The 13,457-nt window shown below is 38.7% G+C and overlaps 2 protein-coding genes across 3 annotated transcripts in view; one reads left to right on the top strand and one right to left on the bottom strand.

The window, feature by feature from the left end:
- The first annotated feature begins 34 nt into the window (after positions 1-34).
- On the top strand, positions 35-2,943 carry RpL19 (ribosomal protein L19). Its single transcript, XM_022791444.2, has 3 exons — positions 35-191; positions 1,123-1,333; positions 2,338-2,943. Exons 1-3 carry the CDS (start codon positions 187-189, stop codon positions 2,725-2,727), a joined length of 606 nt encoding a protein of 201 aa, XP_022647179.1. The 5' UTR covers positions 35-186; the 3' UTR covers positions 2,728-2,943.
- Positions 2,944-5,837: 2,894 nt separating this feature from the next.
- Positions 5,838-13,457, bottom strand: part of Parp1 (Poly-(ADP-ribose) polymerase) — a 13,316-nt gene continuing 5,696 nt past the window's right edge. For both annotated transcript variants that reach the window (XM_022791442.2, XM_022791443.2), the window contains exons 5-14: positions 12,933-13,145; positions 12,043-12,258; positions 11,425-11,633; positions 10,605-10,744; positions 10,062-10,228; positions 9,583-9,734; positions 9,221-9,405; positions 8,305-8,616; positions 7,595-7,758; positions 5,838-7,385 (exon numbers count right to left, since the gene is read on the bottom strand). In XM_022791442.2, coding sequence (XP_022647177.1) covers positions 6,806-7,385; positions 7,595-7,758; positions 8,305-8,616; positions 9,221-9,405; positions 9,583-9,734; positions 10,062-10,228; positions 10,605-10,744; positions 11,425-11,633; positions 12,043-12,258; positions 12,933-13,145 — 2,338 coding nt within the window. In that variant the 3' untranslated portion in view covers positions 5,838-6,805. The remainder of the gene's footprint in view (positions 7,386-7,594; positions 7,759-8,304; positions 8,617-9,220; positions 9,406-9,582; positions 9,735-10,061; positions 10,229-10,604; positions 10,745-11,424; positions 11,634-12,042; positions 12,259-12,932; positions 13,146-13,457) is intronic.

Genomic DNA, 13,457 nt, shown 5'->3' on the forward strand with positions numbered 1-13,457 from the left:
AAAAGAAGTGCTTTTTTGTTCGTTTTCGCTGAAAAGCATTTGAACTTGTTTTATAGGCTCATTTTGAAAATTGGCGCCACGTTGTACCGCCCACCTAAAGGGTCCCCGATCGATGTGGCCTCAGAATACGGCCGCTCGAAAAATCATCGTCGAGATTCTTTTCGTATGCGGTGTTAAGCGTGCCAAATGAGGTAAAAGCGAAATCTGTGGATTTTCACAAATTTCATCCATATATAATGTGATTTTTGGGTGTGACGCGACATTAATAAGGTCAGTCCGTTGATACGGATCTGGTGAATTCTTGAGGATTTTGTGATGTTTATACGACTTTCCGATTAGCGGCAGACGGGCACTGGTCGTTCAACCCCATAACCCCGTGGTGCACCCGTACAATGTGTTGTTAGGGCAAATCCAAACGACAGCGCTGGCGTTGGCCGATCACTTCACAACAGCAAAGAGAAGTCCGTTGTTCGTTTTCGTTTTAGCCGGTAGGGGTGGTCACATTGCCCCACTTCGAATGTAGTTAAATCTCGTCTCAGGATGGCGTAATGTGCGAAATTTCACCTACTTTGCACCCGAGTGGGCTAAATGGAGGGTTGCGCAATGAACGTAGCTCCCCCACCACGTGGCCGCTGCTAGAGATTTTGATATTATGACCAACAACGCCGGTTTTCTCGAGTAAACACTTCTGAAACTAGTGGAGAACAAACACGCAGTTTAAGTGAGCTGCCCGGATGTTGGTGTCCGGTGCCAAGCTACAGGATACCTCGAGTTGCTGTTTAATGATACGGTCGCTATGTTATAGACTACATCAGGGCCGTCACATTCGCATAAATCCGGTGCCAAACAATGCTCACAGTATCAGCAGTAGACCTGAAGTGTCTTTGCGACCGCGTGTACCTACTTGTCAACCAGTTACTGTAGCAGTGCAACATAAGCTTAAGACACAAGCGGAATCTATAGAAAGAAAACCTGTCGCATGCGCGTACACTTAAGTGACAGCTGCAATCGTTGTAAACGCAAATATTAGCCGTAATTTTTCGATAGTCGTCATTTGCTTAATGTTTTTATGTTTGTTTTGTCTTTCCTCGTTTGAATCTCCGTCAATTTATACCTTTCTAGCATCCTTCGCCTTCAAAAGCGTTTGGCAGCTGCCGTACTAAAATGCGGCCGCAACAAAGTATGGCTGGACCCGAACGAAACGTCGGAAATTGCGAACGCCAACTCGCGCGCCACTATCCGTAAACTCTATAGGAACGGTATCATCATCCGAAAACCCGTGAAGATTCACTCGCGCTTCAGGTGCCGACGCAATGCTGAGGCTCGCAGGAAGGTGCGGATAGACGTTTTCCTTATTCTATCTCTAATCGGCCTATGCATTTACATGGTCGTTTTTGTTCGATTAATTAGAAACAATTAGTATTTTTAATAATGGACACATGAGGTGGCCTAGGTGTCATAGAATGGCTAACGGCCATATCGCATGTAAAACTCGAAACATTTACTTATTGCAATAGTAGTATGAAGAGTGTTTTATAAACGTATTTGGATATTTATCTAATCGAGGTGGAGATATGAGAGATAGTTCTGCTTCGATGTTGTTTAATAGAAGGTGTACATAAACTATAATAGTGTGAACAACATCAAGTAATGAACTGAACTAATCTAATTAACGGGGAGAAAAGACGATTGGCCACTTTCCATTTTATTCGGGGTAGTCATGCTTACGCCTCGTAACACATGAAACACGTCGGACGTATGATATATAATTAAGGTCCCCTATTATTTAGAATTTTAATATTTGAAAAAGATGTCAACAAAACCTAATTGCTCCATGTGTGGGATGTAGATCAATTTTTATAATTATGTGTTCATGGTCTATAAGCATTTTGGTGGTTCAGCCGTTGTCAAGCAAATCTACTTTCTCTAGAACAAAAACGTATGTTCTACGCAAGAGTAGATTCGCTTTTTTCACTTCTTTTTTTATGCTAAAAAACGCGTCGGCAATTTTTCTGTGCACACAAGCCACGAGGCACTCACGTCTTCCTTGACTGGGACACGTTCAGAAAACAGTACCATTTGCTTGGTAACGGCTAACCAGTAATATATTACTTATTCTTACTATGCAGCAAATAACTTAATAATAAGTTATACTGATTTTTAATTAGTGGCAAGTCTGTATAATATAAAATACAAAAATATAAAAAAAAATAATATAAAATAGAAAAAATGGTTTTGGACTCCTTAACTAACAATACCATATTAACTACTTACCGAAGAGTTTATAAATAATAGAACTGTATCCCGTTATTTTGTTGTTTCGCGGAAAATTTTTAGGGACGTCATTGCGGCATTGGTAAGAGGAAAGGTACGCGAAATGCCCGCATGCCGACTAAACTTTTATGGATGAAGCGTCAACGCGTCCTGCGTCGTCTGCTCCGAAAGTACCGAGAGGCTAATAAGATCGACAAGCATCTATACCGTGAACTCTACCTGAAATCCAAGGGTAACGTATTCAAGAATAAGCGCGTTCTTATGGAATACATCCACCGTAAAAAGGCCGAAAAGGCCCGTACGAAGCAACTTAACGACCAGGCTGAGGCTCGCCGTCTCAAGACAAAGGAGTCCCGCGCTCGTCGGGAGCAGCGGCAACTTCTAAAGAAACAGGACCTCGGAGCCGGAGACAAGGAGCGAGCGGTTCAGCAGGTCGGAGTCGATAAGAAATAGAAAGAAAAGATTGAAAAGCAAACTCAAGAGTTTGGAATGAAAAAAAAAAGCGCGCTGCTGCCAACGACACACATGATGGACGTGTCGAGGTTAGAAAAACAAATAAGAACGAACACGGGTCTATATGTGCGTGAGTGTCCCGTTGAAGGAGGAGTAGCAGTGGGCGGAAATGTTGAATGTGAGACGTTGTCAATAAAGCGGTCCAGTGCAAACAAATGGAGTAGTTATTGTTTGGTAAGATGTTTATTTTGTATACGAACATTGTTCATTGTGGATAATGGGTGCAATGTAATATAAAAAAAATTCGTTGAAAGTGACAAAAATATAATTACTTTGAATGCTTATATACAGTAGAGGACAGACGTGAAATAGGGTTCAAAATGTTCAAGTGACCAAAACTACGATAGTTTTGAATGGACATTATAGTTAAACAATCTAAACGCTTGAAATGTTTGGAGGACCTAGGGAGGCAGACAGGCAAAAAAAAATATTCTGGATGGCGAAGTGATGCGCTACTGTTTCCGAAATCGAAATCTCCACTTTGAGGTCTCTGCTAATTCCTAGGAATAAATATATTTTTTACTAGCATAGAAAATTTTAATCTAAAGCCAGTTCTTTTGCAAATGTCATGTTTGACATGTAGCAAACGATTTTTCTCTGAAATCTCGCCTACTCACCCAAGAAAAGCCTGTCATCTGCAGTACTAAGAACATATTCTTGAATGATCGTATATTGGCTTCGATGGCTATGCCGTATAAACTGTCTGTATATAGCGAGAAATGGCATCTTAACCTATATACAGACTACGTATCTCAAGTATAAGATAATATAATAGTTTAAGTCATTATGCGATTAAACAATGTTTATGCCTTAATCAGAATCAGGTTTCAGCATTGATTGCTCCAATACATTTGTGTTGATTCTTTTGCATTCCTTGCAATTGTCGTCATTTCTACGGCGAGCGACGGGTCTTTACTGTAAATAAAATCTGTCAGAAAATGTCAAATGCACATAGCATATCTGCCATTTGTGAAAAGAAACCAGTTGTAACCCATATACATGAATTTCTTACTCGACAAGTACGGATAGTACGATTTTACAGCCTAAGTATTTCATCTTTGTCTTTGGTAGATTCGGCTCCTGTGTGCTGCCCAATCTTGCTTTCGCCGTCAGCTGACGCAATTCTTGCAAATCTACTGTGGTTGTTATAACTTCAATGAAGACTGGTTGGAGTAACTTCAGTATGGAAAGATAAATCCACCTTGGTATCTGTATTCACACACCAGTTTTATCGATTTCGTCTATACACTGTCCTATTTTTAACATCCGTTTTGACTTAACACTAACCTGAATTTATATCCTAATGCTTTGCTATATATATAGCGGCAGCGTATTCAGTACGTACAGGCAACTGCACGACTTACTATATATAATGCGGTTTTATGTGTATATTTAAGTGGATGTTTTAATAAAGCCTATATACCAGTTAGAGTGTACAATGGAAAATTTTACAATACGCACATACTGAACTCCATCAACTAAAGAGAAATTTTCCGATATCTTAAAACTCATACATTTCAAATGTTAGCGAAAATGACAAATAAGGTATTGAATTAACTTTTTTGACGTGCTATTTCAGTTTTTATACTAATCAAACCCAAAAGTATACGTTTTGGAGTAACTAAACGTAAGCGGAAGCGCCCAAAATTTTTCGCAGGGTTTTCGCTATGCAAGATGAGTTTTATCAGTGATAGCAACTGAAAAAAGACTTCCAAGAAAATTGCCACCATCGCTGTTGTGAATACTCATAATATTCTTAATGTAAACTTGAAGTAGCGAATTCCAGCCACTCAACTGAAGTAATTACTGGGAACCTACTAGGCTATGTCGGAAAAACCCAGTTATCTAAATATTTCGAGCTCTAAGTCCGGTGCCGCATGTTGTTTCAAACGAACAACAGATCACCGGGATATGAGCACACCAATTTCAAACAACTGTCTTAACCTTTGCATAAGGCACAATCTTCCATCCAGTCGACCATGGTAATAAACACTTATGATTCCTCTACACCACGGACAACAATCTTCGACAACGCGAAAAACATTTTTGAATGCGCTTTATATTGTTTCTTCATGAAAGTCTTTCTAATGTCCCAAATAATTTTTAAATAACAAAGTCAGTGGAAGTGTATAAATTGAGGTAAGTAAATCTTTTACGTGAGAGGGCAGAGGTCAAATTAAGAGAAGTATAGCGTGATAATATCGTCGTTGACCAACTCAACATTTCTTAACCATTTGAAGGCTGTATAAAGTGCATGGGTAGTTAGAACCGTATGAATAAAATTTACTGAACTAAAAGCAACACCAGTGAACAGCTACCAACAGAAAGTTAATTACTTCGTATTTTTTTCTGTGTTCTCTGTTGCTCGCCTTCCAGTCATTCGTTTTGCTGGTGAAAAACAACGAAGTACACAGGAAATGCTCCAAGTGAACGAAATTTATTAGAAGAGGTCATATAGATTAGAAAACTATTTTGCGAAACAGGATTTCAATACTTACCAGACCCTTTTGTGTTGTACAATCTCGTTCTTACGATAGGCTGAATACATGATGCGAGTACATAGTGCCGTTCTACGTGTTCTGATCATCGAGATGTTGTCAAATTGATAAATAACGACTCAAGAAGACATATCTAGTGTTGATTCATTCTTTAGCGCGTTCGTGTTGGTTACAATGCATCCATTAAGGGGCAATTTAATAATGTTTTTTCGGTTTCCTGAGCTGTTTTTTCATTATGAATTAAGCGGACCTAGTGTCCACCTTATAATGTACCTATAGCGTTGATTTAACAAGCTACTGGCATCTATCGAGCCACCCAAATACCAACATTTTTGACGATAAGAGACCGATCTACATCGATAGACTTATAAAGACTGCATGTCTACTACAAGCGCGGGCAGGAGTAACGTGGAAAATCTTAAGGGCTTTTTGTTGTTTCACGAGGTAAAAATATATCAGGTGTATATAAAAATAAATAGAACGCTATGTATTATTTTTATTATTACACGACCGTCCTAGTATTCATTTTTATAGTAAATAAAAAAGCTGAAATTGTATTGATGCAGTTAAGTATTACTGGTTTTATTATCACCATGTAAAACCGAGCAAATTATTTACTGTTACAACATACTGAGAAAGAAACTCCTTTGGGAGCTCGCATGTTTGCCTTATCAGTACATGAATTACATTTTTTAAATACAGCACAACTAGCAAACTCAAGGGACAAGTTATGATATGTTCAATATAAATCCGATAATAATGGCGTCAGCAAAGCAACTTCTATCAGCTCCTATGTTTAGACACTAACTCTTTCTCCAATTTTTTCATTTAACCAGCAATTTAATTCTATTGTCATCGTTTCTACGCTTCGATGAGCTTCGCACGCGTGACTAGGCGTCGTAAAAGTCACCCAGAGGCTGTACTATAGTCACACTAACTTAAGGGTCACTCTGTAAAATTACCCCTTCTTTAGATAGTGAGTTGGTACCTAATCTGTTGTTGTCTAGTCATTTTCAATTTGCTAATGACAGACTACTCGACCAGACTACTCGACTATGCTGTATTTTTTAGCAAGATTTTATAAGAATCTTTTTTCGTTAGGGGCTACGAGAAGCTTAACTGGAACAATAACCTTAGGATGATGTCCTTTAAGACATGTTTTCGATACAACAAATAAAATTATACAACATTACTACTTCTTCCGTTCTCCAGCTTAACTGTCTTAAATAAGCATCATTATTATGTGTAATATTTGTGGTACATCATGCTTCGCGTTTTATTTTTGTGTACTTTTTACGTTCTGTTGGATGATAAGCTTGGAAAACCATAATGTGTCAACTATGGGATAAAGAATGCTTGTTATGTGGCCTATAAAATGGATAACACCATAACACGGTTGCACCACTTTAGACTATGCCATTCCTCTGTGGGCCGGTGGAATTCAGCTATCAGACGCCCGCAAGAATTTTCACTTCTTTAGGGTTTATATAATAATAGGGTTTATATAATAATAGTAGAACCTAATACTTATATTTGAAGTTGACCTTAAGAAGATATTTGATCTGGACTTGTGCGACATCATAAACGACGTATTCGTTATACAGCAGGGAGGTCTTATTTGACGATTTCTTTGTGGGTCCCATCGGAACCACAACTCCATCGAGCATCTCTTCTTCTTGCGGCTCTGTCATTCCTATGCCCTTGGTGGAATGCTTTTTGTCGGGCAGTTTGGTGATGTATTCGGCCTGCGTGCACTCGTACATGGCTCCCAAGGCCACTTCGCATAAAAGCAGAATGCCCATCGGGTTGGACGGCGATGTACAACAATAGTTAGCTGATTTTGATACCATATCAGCGAAATAAATACCCTTTCCGAACATGTATCCCGTAACGGGTGCTTCCGGAGGCGCAATGCGCAGGCCCTGTGATAGGATACCGGCAAAGTTGCTCAATCGGGAGCCATGCCACAGAAGACGGCGGTTTTGAAGCCGCTTGAAAGGCTTGTATCGCTGGGCCTCACCTTGACGTGCAACAGTAAACACATCCATAATTTCAAGCTCGTAGGAGGAATGGGTGGTGGCATGTGTCGTGCTTACATACCTGCATTATTATTACATACAAAACAAACATTATGGCAAGTTATTATACGACACATTAGGTTTCATTATTATCAGTACTATTATTGCGTGTTAATAATCTCAGACTATATCGTAAAAACATTTTTGCTTGATGTTCTAAAAAAAGTTCTATTCTTCCACAATTCGCCTAATACAATACACAACTGTTAAAACTATATCAAAATATTATACTTCTGAAGTAGACCGAAGACAGGAGCATTTCTCGAAACAACGTCTATTTCGGTCTTTAGCTGTGCATAGTGGTGATCCACCGGGATCTGGGTTTTGTCCTCCTGTTTTAGCATCTTCATCGTGAGCTCCATTTCGCCAAGGGAGTCCAACATACTGATTTTATCCTGGAGATAATCAGATTGAATAGAAAAACGTAAGACGTGAAAACAGAGACATAGCTTTATAGCTTAATGAAAGTATGATATTGTCTTCTGTTGAACCTATGCTGGTTATAAAATCCAGAATGTAATATAATACATACAAATAGACGTAACATTAAAAAGCTAGTGGAAGTATAACTGTTTATTTATAAGCAAAAGCCGTACTACGCCCGATGAATACTAGATAACAACGAGCCTAGTAGACCATATTAAAGACCGTGAGCGGTGGTATAGAGTTTCGAAAGCCCGTCTAAGCACTTAGACGGACCCAAGTAAGCATAGTTAAACTACAACAAATATTTTTGAAATATATACATACATGTTTCAAGACAGGAGGTGAGCAAAGAGCGTACACAACAGGTGGACATACACCGAGAAAAAATAGGTTTACGCTACTACCAGAGTGGAAATATTGTTTACGAAGCACCTGTTTCAATGATTAACCTCTACCCACATTTTTTACACCCTTATCTCTGCTTATACTCTTATCTATGTAGACTACTCTCGTACCTTGATTGAATCAACGTTGTCAAGAAGTGGTGGCGCATTCATACCGAAGTCGTGTGGAATGATTGTGAAGAAACGATTCGAGGCGTCGAGAAACTGCAGCCGGGACCCCTTCTTGTCGATAAGCTCCTGAAGCTCATTGAGAACCTTATATGCTTTTGATATTTGGTCTATTGAAATTTTACCCAGAGGCAATTTCTGTAGGTCGATTTCGAACTCTTTCATTTGTTGATTAAGTAGATTTACATCGAAGATTAGACAGATGAGCTCTTGGACGGGAAGAGGAAGCTTTGAGTCCGAGTTCGTGGCGAGTATCTGTAAAAGCCATGCACAAAAAGACAAACATTATCCAAGTTTACTTTCGTGTTTGAAATATTTGTCTGCTTTTCTGCAGGTTAGATTACACCATTGGTTCTGAATTAGCGCATAACTGCCTAAAGAAACTTCCTAAACATTCCTGTGTGGTCCTCGTACATTAAATTAAAGAATAAGATATCATTAAAACTATTTAGGAAAATTTTAGAAGTGCATTTTTCGTATTGCTACAAAATATTTACATTATACAAACCCTAGTATCATCATAAAAGTGTAGTATGTAAGGCATATTAGCAAAATTTCTTCGCAACGCTGTATATTGGCTGTGTGTGACTGTAAGAGGCCAAACTTGAAGCCGCTTCTTATCCACAAAAACGAGGATGTTTAGCGTCTATTGCTCCTAGCTAAGCTTTAAATTTAATGAGCATAGTTAAGGCTACGGGACACTTAAGTTGTTTTTCTTGTTTATGTTATGCAGATTGATACACACTGATTATCATACATTCATTACATACATATAAGAATTTATCCAGGCTTATAATAGCTTTGCCTTATACAAACAGACTAATGGAAATCATATCGAAACAAATCACAGAAAACGAACCTGTTTGGTACATAGTGCCGCATCATGATCCTGCATGTAATCGATTTCAATGATATTGAAGAGCTTCGGTTTTTTTTCGAAGTTTTTACGGTTTTCCCACTCGTTGCCGGTCTTTTCGAGAAACAGTCCCTTGAAGTCGAGCATGGCATCTTGTAGCGTCGAATGTTCCTCCAGCTTGTTTCCACCTGTACGTCATTATGCATGGGAAAGTCAAATAAATACAAGATTCACGTCGAGCAAGTTGAACAGATGATCATAATTTACGCGACTCACTTTGCTCTATATGTGCAAACTAATTTGCCTGCAGTGAACGCGTTACTAAAGGCGGAGCTTAAGAGTAGAAGTTTGTTAGCAATACTCACCGATCGTTGTTCCAATACGTCCCCAAGCACGAAAGACAAAATATGTCCCACGGGACTCAAGCAGCTGAATCTTGTAATAAGAGTTGGTACCACGGGCTACATCGGCGTGTCCCAGTACGCATGAGTACACGTCTTTGCCCCGCTGATAAACCCTAAAATAGTAATTAATAATCCGTAATCATTATAAACCACTAAACAGGTCAGTCAACAGTAACAGACTAGCGAATAAGCAGGCATTCCACAAAACACAGGAAGTATACTAGGACTGCCATTGTGACATCGACCATTACCTACGCTATCCTTGTCTAGTTCTGACCGTAAATACTCTAAAGTACTACAATAATAGTGAGTCAAGAAGATTTGCCCCAGTCTTGTTTCTCAGTATCTGTCGCCTAAATTAGAAACAATGCCAAAGTCGGTGTCACTCCATTCACTCAAATATAGAAGCGCAGTCGCAGCAATGGATAAGTCGTACTTACTTGGCAACGCCATCAAGACCTGAATCAGGTTCCACTGCAGCTAATCCATTCATCTTCACTCGCATAGTCGTCTCACTATCATTCTTCACGAAGACTGACTTGCCAGATTTCTGACTTTCTTTAGCGGCGTCTGCGCTTGCCTGTTCTAACCTCTGGGCAACAACTGCCTGCACAAGAGGACGGAAAGAACAAGCATATTAGGACGTTCGCTGCCATTTGTAATCCATTTGTAATCCACTGTTAATAGTATATATATATATATATATATGTACCTCTAATACTTTTTATAATATATACACTTAATATCAAGGTTCAAGCGGTAAAATAAAAAGGATGGAAGAGTAGAGGAGCGTCGCCTATTTAGTGTGTACTATTGAGGTATATCCGATTCAAATGGAAATCATGTAGATGAATTGATGCAAACATGGACAGACATTCATCGCATTCACATAAATAGAACACTAATGAAAATGCACAAACTTGTGTATAAAAGATGCAAGCAGTATTTATAAGTCGGTCCACTGTGCTCTACAGCTTACTTACGTCATCGCCCCAGTCTGCGAGTTTGTGCGCATTAATCTCGACTTTTCCCTTGCGGCACTTCTCCAAGAAGTCTTCAGACACGACAGGGACATTGTCTATTTGAGCACTCTTGATCTTTGGGGTCATCTTATTAACGTTCTCTGTTGATGTTCACATAAAAAAGAAGAGACAAATGTTTAATTGTATAATTGATTCATTACTATGTTGGAAGTTAAACAATTCGCATGAAAAGCAGTTTCTCTGTTATACCTTTATCGCACAACTAGTTGGCGCATAAAATCGTTTTATATAAAAAAAACATACTCAATACATGACACAATACATGTTCTTTCAATAGGAACGTGGCTGCATTAATTGCATATCCACATAAACAATTTAAATTTTAGGAAATTTTTTACGTCTTTCGCGCAAAGACTTAGGCTTGATTTTAATGGGTCATTAACTAATTAGAACTCGAGTATGGTTAAAACAACATTTACCAACCACCTCAGTGAAAAAATACATGAATTTACGACGTAATACAAGAAAGAAATTTAAGTACATAACTTCCGCGAATTTCAAGTTGAAGATTTGTGTCAAGGACTTACGATGACCTTGTTGATACGTCTAAATTTGTAACAAATCTAGATGGTAGAACTAGATTATCTTCTCTGTTTTAGGCCTATTAGTTCTTACATTAGTTTTAAAGTTTTAGCTTTAGAGCAACTACTTTGCAAACGAAGTAAGAGAAATCTTTAAAAATAATCTGACGGGCTAAAAACTGAAGAGAATAACGCACGTCGAACAGAAGTCAGTCTATATTATGCTGGAAATTACAAACCTTGCGTGCTGATTACGCAGAAAACACGCGAAGTAACTGCCTTTTCGACCTTTCCACCGAAACTAAGTACCTTAGCTCGAACGACCTCCTTGTCTTGGACGGTGTCTTCAATCACGATGGCAAGGCGAGTCAATGGTTTGGGTAAATTCTTTTCGCGAATAGTTGGTTCCGATTTTACCGTTGGCTTAGCCGCTCCCGCAGGAATAATTCTATCGCATACATACAGGGGCGTAATGTTCATCCCATTTCATCATTCGTTTTTAACAAGGTGCCAATAGGTAAAACTATAATACACGAGTAAATCAACAATTCCTAAATTATCATAAAAAAAAATAGTGCTATCGTACTATTTTTTTAATGATGATTTCTCTATCTAATCTCTCGTACACGATCTCTAAAGACTCATCTATAAATAAATATTTTACCAAATACTGCGCACATAACTGGGCTGCAGGCATCATTACCTAAATCCATATCAGTAACATTTATCATGCTATATGGCCGCTAAAACCTACAACGGAACACATCGCGAAACACTCAGAGGGGTGTCGAAGATCTGCGCTGTAACAAATTAGATATTCGGAAAACAATTGCCTGTTTACTACGACTAATACTTACCGTTTTCCAACGTTTCCTTTTAAGAACTTGAATTCTTCCTTAAATTCCTTGGGCACGTTAATTGCGGAGCGTTTAGGACTGTCCGTCGTGTACGTACAAGATGTAAATTCGCTGAAGTCACCGCCACAACGATATTTGTTGTTTTTGAAACGGAAAGCCTTGTTACCGCATTCTGGGCATGGATCACAGACTCCAAAGAGGATGGCATCGGCTAACCTGAGAACGCACAACATGAATGAAACCATACAGAAAATTATTACTATCGATTTGCTGAAAATTGCAAGATCTAAATAGGCCTTTTGTTTTTAAGACATACAAACTGAGAAAAGCTTTTGCATTTTTCGCTAGGACTGCAGCAACTACTAAGCAGTACACGCATTCCACTTCCGTATACGGTGCATGGAAGAAGTACACACGCAAAGGTCGAAACAACACACACAGTTATTTTATAATCATTTTTTTTATCTCGAAAAGCATAATGTTGAAGCACTTTACGAATGAAGCTCAGAGTACTCGAACGAAGAAGTATTAAACATGACTTAGCGTTAGAATATGAATTGGTGTAACTTTTACTACTCACGCAAAGCTCTCAAATTTATCTGCAGCCTGGTTATTATAATTATCATACATCATAATCCGAGTAATCAAACGTAAACGAAAAACAAAATAATATGAATCGAAAAACGAGGACTTCTCAAACTGTATTTTTTATGCCGTTGCAACCATTGCAGCACAGCGAGGTGCGGATCGACAAGGGCAAAGGTAGGATGGAATAAGCTGGGGTCTCTTGGAAAAATAAAGTGCCCTGTAAGTCCCTGTAGATCCCTATTTTCATTGTGCATCTGCTAACGGGCTGATGGAAAAATGCGTAATTTAAACGTGTTACTTACACTTCAACAAGCCTGCTGATACCTTGCGGTATCTGCATGGCGTTGTACTCAAAGATCTCCTGGATCTGTCGTTTTGTCATCTCCGTCTCGAGCTTCTTCTGAATTGAGAAGAGTTTGTCACTCTGCTTTTTAAGAGCGGCCTCATCTGCTTTACTCTTTTTTGGGGTTGGCTGGTAATTATCGGCTCCATCAGCTTCATCCACGGATCTTTTCCTATACGATCATAAAAAGCACTTTTGTTCTTTTTTTAATTTAGGTAAAAGAAAGATGAATATGATCTGCACGCTCAGTAATCACTTGAGCAAAATAACACCTCGTATTAAAATTTTAAACTTGTAAATTCTGCGTTTTTTTTGTCCATCCGAACTTTGGATTGTTCAGATAGCTAAGGATGTGTCTTGAGAACTAAGTAAGCCAACTACCAACTTCAACCCAAGGACCCATCCAAGTGAGTACTGATTAAAAAATAATTAAATTGACTTTTCAAATTGGCCGATTTGACTTGAAATTAACAAAGAAATAGAT

This window comes from Varroa destructor, unplaced genomic scaffold (genome assembly GCF_002443255.2).
Source record: "Varroa destructor unplaced genomic scaffold, Vdes_3.0 BEIS01000002.1, whole genome shotgun sequence".
In the NCBI taxonomy this organism is placed as follows: domain Eukaryota; kingdom Metazoa; phylum Arthropoda; class Arachnida; order Mesostigmata; family Varroidae; genus Varroa; species Varroa destructor.